This window comes from Synchiropus splendidus, chromosome 4 (genome assembly GCF_027744825.2).
Source record: "Synchiropus splendidus isolate RoL2022-P1 chromosome 4, RoL_Sspl_1.0, whole genome shotgun sequence".
NCBI classification, from domain to species: Eukaryota; Metazoa; Chordata; class Actinopteri; order Syngnathiformes; family Callionymidae; genus Synchiropus; species Synchiropus splendidus.
Window position 1 is genome coordinate 16,961,148 of NC_071337.1, and position 17,278 is coordinate 16,978,425.

The 17,278-nt window shown below is 39.4% G+C and overlaps 2 protein-coding genes across 2 annotated transcripts; one reads left to right on the forward strand and one right to left on the reverse strand.

Moving 5' to 3' along the window:
• The first annotated feature begins 6,602 nt into the window (after window positions 1-6,602).
• Window positions 6,603-10,256, forward strand: LOC128757471 (transmembrane protein 42-like). Its single transcript, XM_053862787.1, has 3 exons — window positions 6,603-6,846; window positions 7,181-7,327; window positions 7,412-10,256. The coding sequence occupies exons 1-3, from the start codon at window positions 6,670-6,672 to the stop codon at window positions 7,556-7,558; spliced, it is 471 nt and encodes a 156-aa protein (XP_053718762.1). The 5' UTR covers window positions 6,603-6,669; the 3' UTR covers window positions 7,559-10,256.
• A 501-nt stretch (window positions 10,257-10,757) lies between these two features.
• On the reverse strand, window positions 10,758-17,200 carry LOC128757407 (palmitoyltransferase ZDHHC3-like). Its single transcript, XM_053862667.1, has 7 exons — window positions 16,886-17,200; window positions 15,048-15,388; window positions 14,516-14,640; window positions 13,985-14,081; window positions 13,198-13,279; window positions 12,111-12,241; window positions 10,758-11,929 (listed from the first exon to the last, which is right to left on the reverse strand). The coding sequence occupies exons 2-7, from the start codon at window positions 15,348-15,350 to the stop codon at window positions 11,771-11,773; spliced, it is 897 nt and encodes a 298-aa protein (XP_053718642.1). The 5' UTR covers window positions 15,351-15,388; window positions 16,886-17,200; the 3' UTR covers window positions 10,758-11,770.
• Window positions 17,201-17,278: the final 78 nt, after the last annotated feature.

The following is a 17,278-nucleotide window of genomic DNA, read 5'->3' on the forward strand; positions in this document are numbered from 1 at the left end:
GAGCGGTTTAGACTAGAGCTGCTTCCAGCGGTTTCCTGGTGGGAGGAGCTACGACACGCCCACTGGACTCGGGTACGCCCCCGGAAGTGACGCAGACACCTTCCTCTTGGGATAACTTGAGCTTGAATTACTGTACATTTTTTTGGTCCACTGGCATTTTTGATCATCACACACTGGAAATGATGGATTAGATTAGATTGCCTTTATTCATCCCTCAATTGGGAAGACAATGAACACACTCAATGTTGAAGTGAGTCTGTGGAGTGCAATTATTTTATCTTTCTAATCCACTCTTCTTGTGCAAATGCTAAAGAATATTAGAAGATATAAATAATATAATATATGTTTTTGTTTTGATGTTTTTTTGCATTTTTTTTGCATTTTTTTGCATTTTTGCAAGGGTTTGCATTTCTTAAACACGTCGGAACTATTGATCCAAAAATCACACCCAGACACGCACACAGTTAAATTTGTTTTGATTTTTACTTGTTAATATTTCAAGCGTTAATTATCATTTGCATTTCACATAGCCATTCTTGTATCACAATGTAGAAATCTTGAGTTAAAAATGTATGACGAGGCATGTGTCGTACTGAGGATGGAATGATGAAAGCATCGGTGACGTCTGTGCTCAACAGAGCGCAAGTATATTCCTGCTCATCAGCAGCCCAGATCAATATGTGAAAGAAAAAAATTCCCTGGTTAACTAAGAATCAATTATTCACTGAAATCCCAAGCTTGGATTCAAGATGAGGTCAGATCACTGAGAGGTCATGACACGGGCTGTCTTCATTTGTGTGTGTGTGTGTGTGTATCGTTATATAGCTATAGTTGTGAGGACCAATTCATGGGAACACAACTGCCCTTGGCGATCTTGAGGATTTGTGGGGACATTTTGCTGGTCTCCACAAGTTTAAGCCTCAATTCGAGGATTAAAACTTCAAAACAATGGGGTCATTATAATTTAACTGAATTGAATTTAGGTCCTGGTTAAAGTTAGCCATTTGTTTTGGTTAAGTTTAGTGTGAGAGGGTGGGGGAAGCATGATAGTCGATGACATGTCACCACAAAACATAAAAACATGACCGTGTGTGTGTATATATGTGTGTGAACTTGTTTAGCTGCTTCATCAGGACCGTTTTGTTGAACCCTGAACAAGGTTATTATAATTTGGTATATATATATATATATATATATATATATATATATATATATATATATATATATATATATATATATATATATATATATATGTGTGTGTGTGTGTGTGTGTGTGTGTGTGTGTGTGTGTGTGTGTGTGTGTATCGTTATATAGCTATAGTTGTGAGGACCAACTAATAATAATAATTAAGTGCTGTAACGCAATTAATTATTAATTATCAACGGTTCTTCATTTTGCCTCATTTAGAGGCCAGTTATACTTCTGTTATTCATTTTTGAATTGCTATATTGAGCTTAAGTGCTTATTAGAGACAGCCTTATCTCATTTCAGAATTTTATTTATTTAACTGAATCGCTGTATTTGTATTACATTTTTGAAAACAGCCTTATTTTATTTATTTAACTGTATTGCTGTTTGTTTTACATTTTTGAAGACAGCTTTATTTTATTCATTTAACTGTATTGCTGTATTTGTTTTACATTTTTGAAGACAGCTTCATTTTATTCATTTAACTGTATTGCTGTATCTGTTTTACATTTTTGAAGAATGAACTGGTTTGCGGATGTGCTTGACCTTTACTTTTGGATTTCATTTATGAAGCACAGTTCACCGGTAAAAAATTGGATTTTAAATTGACTAGTCATGCACTGTCATTTTTTAATATCCTAGAACTCAAATTCTTTATCAGGAGTGCTTTAGCAGATATGACAAAAAATGTGATTAATTCGATTAATTAATTAAAAAATCCTGTAATTAATTTGATTTTTTTTTTTATCGACTCTCAGCACTAATATATATATATATATATATATATATATATATATATATATATATATATATATATATATATATATATATATATATATATATATATATATATATATATATATATATGAAAGTACCCACTCCACCAATGAAACAGGCCGATGCTCTTTCAGCAGGACTGGAACAATGGAACATCCCACGGTAATATATTCTCTGGCGTTAATAACTGTTCCCTCTGAATGATGATAAAGAAAGATGGCCGGTGCATTAAACCACTTTACAATCTGAATTTATTGCATTAGCATTCACTTTTTTGCAGTGCACGAGCCAGAATTGCTTTCTTTTCTGCCGTATCGTCGCTTTTACAGGCGTCATCATCATTTGGTTCCCTTCCTCTTTCTCTTCTGCTGCTTCACCACTTTTTCATGTGAACATTATAAAACATCTTGCCTCTCTCCATTTGTATCACACGGGACAAATCCAGACAGGTCTCAGTATAAACCAAAGGAAAAGGCTTATTTTCCTCTGGTTGGCTGTAAAACAGTCCCCCTCACCACCACTCAGTCGGAAATAATCATGTCCATTACCACCCAGATGGCTCTGCCACAAGTATGTTTTTGTCACTGGATGCCTAAAACAGTTCAGTGAAAGAGATAGCATTGTGCATTGTGCAGGGAGCTTGAGCGTGAATCGCTCTGCCACAGAGTCACGTTAAATGCGAGGTCTACTAACTTACTAACTAACTCACTAATGGTGACCACGGCATCTTGACTCATGAAATAGAGGTTGATTCCAGTCTCCCACATGACATTGGTATGGTATGATTTAATGGAAGAAATGGGTGGTTGGCCAGTTGATGTTTCCCAGCCAATATTGTAAAGTCAAATTCCACATTGGACAAGGGTGAGGTGGAAAACTACTGTTTGAAACATGTGAAGGTTTTAGTTAACCTGGTCAAGACTTAGCAAGAATGCATTGTGAAACAGGATGCGGTAAATGAGTATTCAATCTTATCATAAGTTGGACATTTGGTCTTCACTATACTCATGAATTAACTCAATAACTTTCCTCTGACCATTCAGAGTCTTTCCTATTTCCCTTCGACCCGTCACTTTTATTGATTTGGAGCAGTGGGTTATGTGAAACTTTGAGCTGTGACAGGGGAGGAATGAGCATGTATAAAAAGGATGGAAAAAAGGTGCACTTCCATTGTACCTCACGTTCTGTGTGCTACTCTGTGTGCCTTAAATAAAACTCTGTTTGGAGACTAGTCGGAGTCAACGTTCGTCATTAAAAATTTCCAGAACAGCGTCAAGCTCACATTTTACAATTTACAATTCTATGATGCAGTGTTGCTCTGGATCAAGGCATTTTTGTGAAAAATTAAAATTTTCTTTTGAAGACATCTTTAATAAACAAATGAGATCAAGAGTATAAGGGAGATGTTACTGAACCAGTCAACACGTTTGATAGTGTCGAACTTCCATTTACAAATTGGTTCACTCTTGTTTGTCACTAAATGCAGCACGGTGTTTTCACCCAGCCTGCATAACTCACAGGGACCCTGCCAATAACTACTTAATGGACTGTAGGGCTACTATTGACCCCATGCAGTGACGAGGTCAGCAGTGAGCTTGAGTGTCTCTGTGGATGTGTTCGCACGCATGTGTGTCTTAACATTAGTGTGAGAAGCAAAAAGCCAGAGTCACTGAAATGGAGATAAAAGTCGACGATTTTGTACGCATCAGTGAATGTGTGACTAAATGCATTCGTCTCTCTTCCTCCCCTGACAAGTCACCTCATTCATATTCATTCAAGCATTCTGGTGTCGGATATAAACGGCGCACTTCATACCACTTCACATGTGGTGCTTATTTTTACATTATCATTTCCTCACCGACATTAGGCAGCTCTTCCACAAAATGTTCTAACAGAAATCAGAAATTCATCTCAACCTCCTGTTAGATGAACATGCAAATTCAAGAATTAAATAAATATGTGGGAGAGCATCAAAAAGAGAAGTCAAAAGAAAAAGCTCTGCACTTCCATATTCATAATCATTCCTACCCTGTGTTATGGCTATGACCTTTAATTCTTCAGAACAAGATGGAGACAAGCTCTCATTAAGGAGGCAGTCGATCATCCGCTTCTGGGTTTTCCAGGCAGATCCAGGACAAGGAAGGAGGCGGTCATTAACGCAATCCTTTCATCGGACGAAAGAAGGGGAGTCGGTGGTCATACAGCGAAGCTAATTCAAAGTTTGACACTTTTGAGAAACTTTAAAATCCTTGTATTGATTTTCAAGGATAGAAGACAGACAAATGCAACTTATAATTCAAAGTTAACAGTTCGCTGCCTTCATAATAGACACATCACATGTCATCACAGCAGTTCTTACAAAATACACTAAAAGTTCAGTGCAAAAACTGCTTCACACGTTGCCACATTTTCTAAAATGTATGATTACACTCAGTATTTCTAGAGGAAAAAGAAATGCAATTCATGATGTCCACAAACACTGAGAGTGGTGTCACAGCATGGTACACATCTTGGCCAAAACACGTGCAGCAAGTAAAGATTTGGGGTCTGTGTAGAAAGAATTTGCAAGCATAAGGTTCAGTAATTCAAAAGAGGGTGTTGCTGGAAAATACCAACACTCTCCCAGATAAATTAACATCCGCCAAAATTTCAAGACCATAAAGAGTGAATGGTTGTATAGATTTTATGGAGGCAGCTTTGACACGCTTGAACAACCACAAAGCATTTGAAAAGGATTATTGAAACCTTTACATTACAAGACCAATACGGGAGCTGGAGTCTATGGTAGCTATATTAGGATGAGGGACACCCTGGACAGGCCATTGCACAGATCACCACAATTTAGAGAAAACTGAAAACTGGAAATGAGGCAAACAAAGCCAAAAACTGGAACACTGAAAGAACTATAATGTTAGTTACTAGTACCATTGTGTTTAAGGCAATGACTGTGTGCATAAATCACAAAAATCAATACATGTAATCACATAGCATTCAAGCTTCAAATCTATTTTAATATAACAAAATTATGAAAATATGTATGCAGCACTGACATTTCACTAACATACACATTAAAATTAAATAAAAAACTAAATGTTTTGTTGTCAAACTTCCCTCTGTACAGACTTCTACACTACTTACTGTAAAATTAAACCTGTTCTCTTATGGAAAAAACACAAAATGGATTTAAGAATGTGTGTTTATATATGTACTTAGAGGTTTATATATATATATATATATATATATATATATATATATATATATATATAGATAGATAGATAGATAGATAGATAGATAGATAGATAGATAGATAGATAGATGGATGGATGGATGGATGGGTGGGTGGATGGTTGGATAGATAGATAGATAGATAGATAGATAAATAGATAGATAGATAGATAGATAGATAGATAGATAGATAGATAGATAGATAGATAGATAGATAGATAGATAGATAGATGGATGGGTGGGTGGGTGGATGGTTGGATGGATAGATAGATAGATAGATAGATAGATAGATAGATAGATAGATAGATAGATAGATAGATAGATAGATAGATAGATAGATAGATAGATAGACAGATAGATAGATAGATAGATAGATAGATAGATAGATAGATAGATAGATAGATAGATAGATAGATAGATAGATAGATCGATAGATAGATAGATAGATAGATAGATAGATAGATAGATAGATAGATAGATAGATAGATAGATAGATATTTTCTCTGTAGATCGAAAACATAATGGTTGATCGAAACTAAGACGGCACATATGTGAACTGTAGGCGTAGCAGGCATATGTTAGACTAGAGTTCAGGATAGTTTACATTGGTATGCAACATTAATTTACTAATAAATGACCTGAACATCCCAACATTTGCATAATACTCCCTCAACAGGCAGGCTGGCTGATTCATTTTCAGGGGGGTGCGATCTTTATACTCGGTTCTGCCTCCAACAAACATGCATCTATTACTTCTCCCCTCACTTGCTCGCGCCCTATTATAATGACAGAGTGTATGATCGCCACCATAAAGGTCACAGTTAAGGCCATTAAAAGGAACAAAGCTCACAGTCGGAAGAGACTATCATGTACCTACCACGGCACCTTACTGGGTGAGAGAGTGAGCACAAAACACCGGAATGTCAGGAGAGGTCCACGGGAAAAGTGTGAGCAGTGACAGGGAGCTCAATTATCATACCATAGAAGGGATTCGGAAGAAGCCAATTAGCGCTTCGACCTGGCACTGGTATTTGTCAGAGGAGCTTCAGGCTGGAAACAGAGAAGGAGACCATTAAGATCAAAAGCTTCCGGGGAGGCCTGCACTTCTTTTCTTTTTTTTTTATAAACAGAGGAACAGTCAGTTTTTTTTCACAGTAGATCAGTCAGGAGTCATCATCATAGTGACACTGTGGAGAAAATGATAAAACTACTATGCTTTATGCTTCAGGACATATTTTTGATTTATTTATTTTCAGATGTAAAGACCACTATGAGTCAACTGTGTGTATTTTCATCAAAATTAAAGCGCAAACTTCCAGGACTACATTCTCCAGAATGCAGTGCTGTGAGCCGGTGGGAAAGTGTGCGACGCGGCTGCCCCCGCACGGTCAGATCAGGAAGTGCAGTAGCTCAGCCCAGCATGCAGGCTGCTGCACCTGGCGGCTGAGACGCTGAAGATGGACTAGGACGTCCTCAACATGTTTCCCGGAGTTTTCTATGCACTGCTGGCGGGTTTCCTCGGCGCCGTGGCGTCGTCGTCGGCCAAACTGTCTCTGGGAGCCGACTACCTGAAGGGAGTGTGTGAGACCGGACTCCGGACGTGGGGCGAGCAGCGGAAATTCAGACAAGCGGATGAAACTACCGCCTGCGACCGGGTGAGAGAATCCACCATTCAGCTACTCAGGACCTGTGGTGGGAGACGAGGCTCCACCGTCATCTTCCCTCTGAGTCACTCGGCACCATCCAGGGGGATAGACGAGTCGCGCGAATGTCCGCGTGCGTGTGACATTGCGGCTCGTATTATCGTGTATTATCGCGCGATTATGATCAACGCCTAATGTCACCTTACCGCAGCTGTCAGTCACCGTCGTATCCTCGTATTTTTTTTAAGTCTGTCTAAATATATATCTGGTCAAATTATTCACATTAAAATGTGATTTAAAACATTTTTTTTAGTTGAAGCTCACGAGGAAGGTCTTGTGTTCCCAGCTTCACATCCCTCTGCGGCTGCTCTGCGGTGGCTTGCTCTTCACCTGTAACGCTGTGATGTGGACCTTCCTTGCTAAGGCACTCAGGTATTCTTCGTCCTCCACGAGAACCACTGTGACCACCACCGCCTCCAACTTCATATCTTCCGTAAGTCTCTCTCGGACCGAGCGAGAAGACACACACATCACAGCATACGTGATGCCAGGAGAAGCATGACCTTCTTGTGTGCAGGCTTTCCTGGGCCAGCTGATCTTTGGTGAGGCCCAGATCACTCTCTGCTGGGTCGGGATCTCCTTGACCTTCTCTGGCCTGCTGGTGCTTCAGATTGTTTCTCCGCAGAATGGACAACAGCAAGCAGCTGCTAAGAGGGAGGAGTGATTTATCCAAAAGCTGTGACTTGTATGAGCTTAGTATGTTTAAAATGGCCTGATGAAACGCATCCGACGTTGATAGTTCTCTGGATGATCAACGCAAATACTGAGCTTGCATGACAAGATCATTTAAGACTTCTGAAGCAGCACAACTCATGGAATATTTCGTAAAAGGCAAAAATCTCGTTTTTTTCATTGACATAGGGAGTACACTAATATTAATGCCTCAATTTAAAAATTGGTGATATAATGTGGTCGTACATCATGTATACAGAATTATTGGACACCTCAAGTTTTTCTGTAAAAATACAGCATCCAATATTTAGAACAAATATTCAGTCAGGTGACAGCACTGACCACCTCCAGCCACTGTTCAATTATGAAGTCTTCAAATACATTGATCATCAATTGATGATAATGATAAAACAGTTTGTAGAAGTAGTCATTGAGCCTTTCAAAATTCGCCAAACCTCAAAAAGATGTACAACCACAATTTCAGCGAGCGAGTCAACATGGCTCACAAGTGCTTACTGTGTTCGTCGTCGGTCTTAAAATCGAGCGTGTCGGGGTCGTCCAAGGAATTTTCATGTAGCAACATTCACAATGGACATATCTGTGAAACATAAGCAGCCTTCAGATCACCAAAGTTCAGTTTTTTTATTCCGACAAACATCGAACAATAGCTTTGTATTTAGCACTCATAAGCAAAGCTAACAGGGCTGCACCATATCTGTGACATGTGATGACAGTTTAATGTGATTTTGATGCTTTAAATCATCTCTGCAGTTCCACTCTTCTTTGCACTGTGATAGAGCCTTTAAAATAAACACCCTTAGAAAGAAGTCATTTTAGTGTACGTGTGTGCATTCATATTTAACACCTTGTCTTTGCTGGCGTGTTTGCTAATGTAGCTAACGTAGCTGCAGTTACATTGTAATAATTCCAGCATTTATTTAGAAGATAACAGTGGACCTCAGTGGTTACTACTTAGTTTAAATTCTTATCTACTACACTAATGATGCTTTCATGATTTGATCCGCATACAAATATAAAAACATTTGTAAAGATGAGAGAGTTCAGTTTTATGTTCTTCTGCAGTTGTTGCAAGTTGTCGACTGAAAATAAACAATTGAGTTATGCATCACAATTTAAAGGCTGCCTGTAACATCTCAGATTTCAGATTTGTTCTATTGTACCCGGTGGTTGTCCCAGGTTTTTAATCATGTTGCACATCTGCAATCGAAGACAAAGGCAAGGCAGAGTTATATGAGATAAAATGGTTCCCATTGATGTTTCTGGGTGGTGTTAAAAACTTAGTGTTTATTGGACTACAGTACATTAGCATTAAGTTAGGTAGCTCTTTTATTCTTATTGTTGTTTTATTACTTTTAATAAGCATAAATGGGTTAAAACATAGTGAGAGTTTATGGACGCCTTTGATCCATGAGACAAAAATAAATACATTTACTACATGTAGAAGAATTGTCTCTTGTTTATTCTAAACATAACTACAGATAATGACACCTTTTAATGCAAATGAGAGCAAAAGTTAACATAATAGTGAAATGAAGTACATTCCAATCATGTGCTTAATATGAAGCATGTCAAAAATTTAAGGAACCAGAAGACCTACATTCAACGAAGATTTGAATTGGTGTCGTAAATTGGTGTGTTTTTAAATTAAACAGAAGTCCATGGCTAAAAAGTCTTGTCATTTCTTATAAATGCCCCAGCTAGTCACAGTGTGCAGCCCTCGAAGCTTTGTTGTCATTGTAGCAGAGGAAGGGCTCATTCATTATGGATGATAATGTGCGCATCAGGCCTTCTGAATCCCTGGCAGCTACACCTCTCTACTTTCACTCACACCAAAACCTCTCTTCCTGCAGAAGGAAACTATTGTGGTCCAGCAGCAAGACTGAAAGCTTGTTTCCCCCTAGTGATTATGATATGGTGATATTAATGAAAGATAGAAAAAAATGCTTTGTTAAGTGTCATAACACTGTGATTTGTGCTCCATCCATTCACCTTCTGCCTCTTATAGCCTCAACATGACCTGCTGAGGATGTAGTCAGCTACATAGAGCACCCTGGAGGGGTCGCCGATCCACACTCACACCTCCAGAGAATTTTAGATTAACCTCTGTGTGTTCTTGAACTGTGGGAGGAAATCTGAAGGCCCAAAGGAAACCCAAGGTTTTGTCCAATGCATTCAACCTTCTTGCTGGGAAGCCGCTGCACTAACCACCATCCTCTCCAGAAGAAGCATGTGCTTCAACAAAGTGGTCTGCTTGAGAAGAAATGATGTGAAACTAGCCACATTCACAGAAACAAATATGATATTTAAAATGCTAATGATCTTGCATTATGTGGTATTCATCCCTGTCAATGTGAATGATCAATGATATTATGCTCTGCCTGCATCATGTTTGGCCCAGCTTTTACGGGAAGGTGAGCGCAGTCACAGCACATTTCGATGGCCTTTATGTCAACGTCAGAGAAAAGGTTTTCAGCTGTGGATAGACAAGGGCGCATGATTCATATCGTTTACTGGACAGATAAAATAACCACATGAACAGAACCATGAAAAGTGAGTGAGGTACAAAAGCAGCAAAATGTTTATGTATTAAGGAAGATGTGATTTGAGGAGCATGAACAACAATGTCTGTTGAGAGTCTTGAGCTGCTATCGGAATCCTTCATTAAAGACCTCCTGGTGAAACAAATGTCTGGGTCATTGACTGCATAACCTTGTTTGTATCATATTCACGTGTCATGAAAACTGTGGTGTGAAGCTACAACGCAACATTCATCTGGATTTCGTAGTCTAAAAGTAGAAAACTGTGATTTTATTTTAAAAAATATATTTTTTAAATGGTGAAACATGCAACAGTATGTCATGCAAAACAAGAGATGTGCAACAAGAAACATTTTCATAAGTAGTTGTGTCAACCGCTATTATATTCAACATCATACGTGAGTTACCAAACCACGGCATCTCCTTGTCAATTCTGAGGCTCAGGTGTCGGAAATGTGATGGAAAGAGGTCACTCAGGCTCCACGTGCGAAAAGCCGATCCCATGTGTTCCGACCTATTTCTGCTGCGAAAAGGATGCTCGAAGACTTGTCCTTGGAACAGCATCACTGGTTTTCACTTTGAATGCACATCCTGAGTCAGAAAGCAATGCAATTAAAAAAAGTGATTCTCACATTGTGCATGGACACTTTTTATTATTCATTCCTTATTTATCCAAAAACAATAAAAAGGCAACAAAGTCATGAAAATATAATTCCTACCCGACGGTGAGCTGGTGTAGTGTGAGTAACTTGCTTTTTTCACGTACAAAGATCAACTCTGGTGACATTTAAACAGTATTAATAATTGAGCCAAATTCTTTCAAATGATATGCAAAACAGATTTGAAAAGTCAGATGTTCTCCTTGTCACTGCACCTGATAGTCACTGGCACGCTGCACTATGTGTAAGCATTCAAGCTCTATTTAAAAAGTTTGGTGATACTTCAGCTGTCTGTGGAAAACAGTTCTTCTCTCAAGGTCAGATCTTTAACATGAGAAACATTAATGGAGCTACCCTGTTTTTAATTTTTCACAACTAACGGTGTCCACTGAACATGCAGAGGTTGTTGTATGCTACGACTTTAAACACTGTATAGTTTGTCATAATGCAGCCGTCTAAGTGCATCTCTAACAGCAAGCAAGTTGGCTTAAAAACCAACTCAGGATCTTGTGGTCTGAAAAGGTAAATATTGCGTCATGCAGCCTCAAGATGATTCCAGGCATCACCGTGTTGCTCGAAGGTGCAAACAGTGACTTTCAAATCTGAAATTTCCAGAGTGGAATAGTAGACCATTTGTAAGGGACACAAACCTGCACACGCCATTTTACCTTTAACTCTTACATTAAGGCGAAACGACAAAAAGACTGGCGTCTTTAAGGCAAATCATCCAGCATTCGGGAAGGGACCGCTCCTGTGATGATACAGCACGCGATGATGTTGATTCCAGGAAGACTGAACCGGACCAAAATGCCGACTTATCATCCTTATTTCACATTGAGGAATTAAGAAATCACCAGACCCATGTCCTCCATCCGACACAGTCAGTTAAAAATAGAAAAAAATATTATTTAATGTCAATGTTGGATAAACTACAGTGGTCATGCTTGTCAAGGCCCAGACGAACAAGTCCTCTTCAGCTCACAGGCTTCACACGATGTACTGGTAGATGTCTGCTTTGCCGTGGTCCGGCGTCACAAAGGGGTTAAGCCAGGACACAGAGAAGGGATGACCAAAAACCACCTTCATGTTCATCCATTTGGACTTTTTGGCCCACCTTCTTTCCTCTTTCTTCAGCTGCTCGATACCCTGAGACGATCGAAGAAGGCCATGGGTCAGACAAGTGGCCGTAAGCGTCGAAAAGAAAGGTTTAAAGAAATAGAAACAAATATGTGATATTGACTTACAGATTTTTCTGTCAATATTATAATATATATATATATATAATATTATTGTTTGAAATATGTGCATAAAGGTTGCCTCTACTTACTGTCTCATCAGTACAGATGGAATGGACCTGGGTTCCAAACATGACAGCGGTGAAGATGAGGAAGAGCAAACCCTCAAAACATAGGAGGATGAGGAGGATGACAGTGGCCGGCGGAGAGAAGTTGCTGCACTCTAGTGAAAGAAAAGAAGTGTTGCTGATTTTGCCACATACTAACACTTCAATAAACATACTTTGGAATGAAACAAAATGAACTTGATGCTGAGCACAACATGAATAGTACAAACATGAGGACAAATATTAACTGAGGGACAGAGCAACATCTTGACAGAGACAGCGTTTCTCAAATCACTATTCTAGTCAGGAGTTATTGTGACGTCACTTGGTTTCAAGCTTAGCAGCGACAAACATCGTGACTAAACTGAGTCGCGGGCACAGCGTTTTCTTTAGTTGTCCTTGTTGCCCATTAAAAGTGAGCTGGTGACTCTGCTTGTCTTGTGAACATTAAGGACGAACTGACCTGGACTTGAATTGAACATTCCATTTAGCTGCTATCACTTTTTATTAATTTATTCAGTTTCATTTTGTTTTATTTAATTATTTTGTTGTAAGTTTGGTTTGGGCCTGGCGCTCTTTGTACGTTTGCTGAATATAAAAATGCATAAATAAAATAGATTTTTAAAAAAGTCAGCTGCTGGAACGAGACTGTCATTTAGTCATCTTTACTAAACACATAACCTAAATAAATACATAACATTTGAAATTTTATTTTGATGTGAAGCTACTCAATGTGCGACTTGACTAATGAAGAAAAAAATACACATTAAGGCTGTTTAACACTAATGACTAAATCTGTTTTCATGAGTGGAATAAACATTTAAAAACTTTAGATTTTAAAACAAAGACTCTTTTCTTTATGACTCTTTTCGGAGTCTCTTACGCATCAGTTTCTGTTGACTCCATTTTTAAAACAGCTTCATATTTGTTAACGATGATTATTTTCTCTCTAAACAAAACTACACTTTCTGCAAAAAGAGTTTTAGAATCAATTATCATTCATAAATAATCTGTGCATCAGGAAGAAAACAGTTTGACAACTAATGTCACAACAGTAGGAGGCAACACTTACTAGTCCAGTCGGCTTCGAAGCAGAAGACAAAATGGAAGGCCACCATTGTCAACGCGTGGAGGGAGATCAGCGCTATGTACATCTGGAAACAGAACCAATACTGGGCATGTTAAATTATGAATTATTTGAAAATAACGCAGCTCGCTGAGAGAGTTACATATCCCTCTTTCAGCTTTGTTTATGTCTTACATCAATATTCTAACCAACAACAACTGACAAGGCAACATCATCATTTCATGTGTGACATTACTGTACTCTGAGTCAAACATATTTCAAAATCTGGACGTGAGTAAAGATTCATTATAACGATAACATGACCACATTGTTTTTTTCCCCTCATGCTGACACTGTCATGGCTTCTACAAAAGTGAGTCACCTATTGTTTGGTGAGGCCAGGCCATTAAATAAAGTGGTGACCCAGCCTGCTGTTTGAACAGTTCTGATGACAGTTTCATACGACGACTCACAGGTCATTTTGGCAGGTCATCAATCTCCCAGTCCTTCGCTTCACACATCACTTCACACACATCACACACACTAAGCCTGTTGGGGTTTTACAGCTTTCAGGGAACAGTCTGTATTGATTCGGCCATGTTAAACAGCGCCAGATTTACAATGACTTCACTTATAATAACTACAAATGTGCCATAAAGACAAAAATGCCCAACAATAACTGAAAACATGCATGCCCGGTGTGACTGATCTCACTGTCATAATGATATGTCATTCACAGTCAAATTTCACAAAACTATTAACAACTTGAGGTATGTGACAGAGGTGCACTGACCGTAAACAGAACAAAGTATTTCTGGTTCTTCTCTCCCACACAGTTGTTGACCCAGGGACAGTGGTGGTCCATCTTCTTGATGCAGCGTTTACACACACTGAAGAGACACAAACACACCACAGCATATTAAGGAGCAGGGCTTTAAAGTGAAGTGAAAACACTTGAGACGTGATTAGTGAACTGCACAAAACCAACACTCACACCCAACGCTAAATACACAGACATTAAAACAGAGGTTTATTTTAATCGAACAAGCCTGAGTACTGCAAACTCTGGGTTCAGCCCATCATAAACAACATGTACTGTACGTACAAACATTTAACTAATGTGGAGGTTAAAGATAGCTGAAGGTGAAGAACAATTTTCATTTAAGGCTCTATTCTAGACTTTTTTTTCCCTGTGCAGTTCCTTTGTTTTCTTGTCTACAAAAGCCAAGGATAATTTGTCTTACTATTTGTTGCATAATGACTTCACAAGAGTTGAGGCTGTGGACACGAACAGATCCAAGTGACAATCCGTCAGGATCTCTACCTGCAGTGGTGGGCTCGGTCCGGTTTGATGCTGCAGCACTTTGGACACTTGTACACCACTTGTCCCGGTTTAAGTTGCAGACTTTCGATGAATTCTTTGGTCGCATTCCCCTTAGGCACAGCTCCCTAGAAAAGAAAGGAATTGGTGTGAAAGAGCACATATCTGTTGATTCACTAAATTAGAATCTCCAACCTTGAAATACAGCTAAAACCAAAACCTTTCTGGAATGTTTGAAGCTGCCGGCCAGATGTGCTGACAGAACTGGTCCAGCTAACGCAAACTACAGTGAAACTTCAATCTTCTTTTAACCAATTAACTGTCATAGCTTTTCTAGCAAAAATAAATAGCTACTAATAACATCAATGTAAATGGATAATTCAGTAGGTTCGGTCTTTTGGACACATTGAATTAATCATTACTAACTGAGATTGTTGCAATGAAAAATGCTAGATTTTATAGTAGTTTTTAAGATATAAAAACATTTCCTTGCGGTCACAAATGTGGCAGGTGGGATGTTTACAATTAAACTCACCGGGTCTGTGCACATGGCCCTGGCGTGAGATGCAAGTGCTAGGAAGGCCAGACTGTTGAAGAGGACTCCATTGAAAAGGCTGTAGACTACATTTTTGGCTGGTAGGAGCATGACGAAAACAACCACAAACTCGGCATAGAAAACCAGAAGCCAGGTGATGACGCCGCACACGATACCGCAACCATCGCGGATGAACCACATTGTGCCAGAGCCAGTTCGGGGAGGGGGAGGCGCGCAGTGTTCGGGCTTCAAGTAGCCAGCTTGCCGCTCGATGTCCCTGGTGCGGTGAGAGGGGCTCTTCATCCTACAAGAGTTGGGCTTCCAACCGCATACTGGTCAGACTGGTGAGCAGAAGAGAAGAAGAGATATCACTGAGGGGAAACGTAAAATAACAGAGATGGTTTGAGTGGTTTAGGAGAAAGTGGCAAGTGAGAACCCCATTTGGGTGACTAGAGTAGAGCACTACACAAGGTCCCAAGCCGGTGCAATATGCAGCTCCTACGGCACACGAGACAAAATGGCTCTCAGAAACTTTGGGAATGCCTTTTCTTGTTTTCACTTAAAAATGATAATAAGTACAATGGCAATTTGAGAAATTAGGTTTAAGTTAAATAAAACTACAAATATAACTTAAAGTGATTGCCATTTCCCCACAAAAAGAAGAACAAATCTTGCACATTTGTTTATGCTATAGTTGCAAAATGATGTGTTTTATACAGTGTATACTAAACAACTCTGAATTAATGGCAGAGATACAGTAACTTTAAATGACATAGCTGCTCATTGTGCAACAATCTGTTTTGTCCTAAGTCACTTTGGTGAAAGGCCTTGACTAAAAGATACATATTGCAATCAAAATATAAGATCTAGACTAGATCTTGTCTTTTACATCAATGAGTTTCAGATCATTTTTGATCATGGTCAGTATTCCAAAACCTGTAATCCAACAGCTAAGTGATATTTTTGAAATGAGATAAAAGACAATTCGTCTGTCTAGTCGCATTATGAAAAAAAGGGCTGAGGACACAGATAAATATTGGATAGGAGGCAAACAACGAAACTGATGCAGCACTTCACATCACCATCTGATGACTTGACTCCCCACGTCCTATGAGGCCCAAAGTGGGAAACTTGGGCAACTTTTACATCAAGTGATCTGAGTTTGACAATCTATAAAATGAAATTACCAGCTTTTGGAGGCCCCGCACTTCATTGCTTTAAGAGCCCTCTTCTTAAGCACCTGTTTTTCTTGACTTCATATCTCTTTCTGTCCTGAGCACAAGACGAGAACCTCAAGTCTGGTTCTCTCCAGGATTGAGCTTCTTGGAGGTTCATGCTGCTGATGTCAGAGCACCAACTCTTCTTTAGAGAAGATGACATTTGTTCAAACTGCTGTACAAAACATACTGTGTAGATTGAAGTTGTTGTATTTATCACCTCTAATGAAATTTACAAGGATGTCATGAAGAAAAGCTGTAAAAAATTATAAAATAAACATCGAGATATGTTACGCTTTCTGACTTTTCCTGAGTCGTATTGAGAGTCTTTGATTTATATTGGCTTTAAGTAGTGACATTCACTAAAACGACGCCTTTCGGTAACCATTATGATACACAATAATAACCTCAACTATACGTTCAACATCGATCCTGACTCTATGCCACAGAGAGTACAACAATATGAAACAAAACACAGTGCTCAAAGCCGGCACTTCTTCATAGAAGCATCAATAACTTTACTTCCTTCAAGAACTCCAACAAGGAAGTGACGGGAACCAGATATAGGGACAAACAGTCGCACGACGAATATATGTATTAGTAATTCAATAGCCGACTCACCACACTCTTCTTTGTGTGCTCGCCAGCCGGTGCTTTTTCAGCTTTGTTAAACGCAAAGGCCCGAATTTGAGACTTTCCCCTGCGACTTCGCCTGTTAGCATGTCGCAGCTAGCGACAGGGAGGTGCGGCGCCGAGTGCTCACTCTCACTGTAGCAGAGCGCCGTTAGCAGCCGGCTAATGATGCCTTGCACGGTCCCCGGGTGTGCAGAAGCGGGGCGGATCGGCCACCTGACTCACCCCGGTAGATGCAGAGGGCCACATTGACTTTGACAGGCGGACAAAATTACAATGAACCACCATAATCAAGCAGGAAATAAAACGCCCCTGTCACATCGACGAGACTCTTTGCCCCGAGAACTGACTAGCAGGCGCACTTCACTTTCAGCTGAGTTG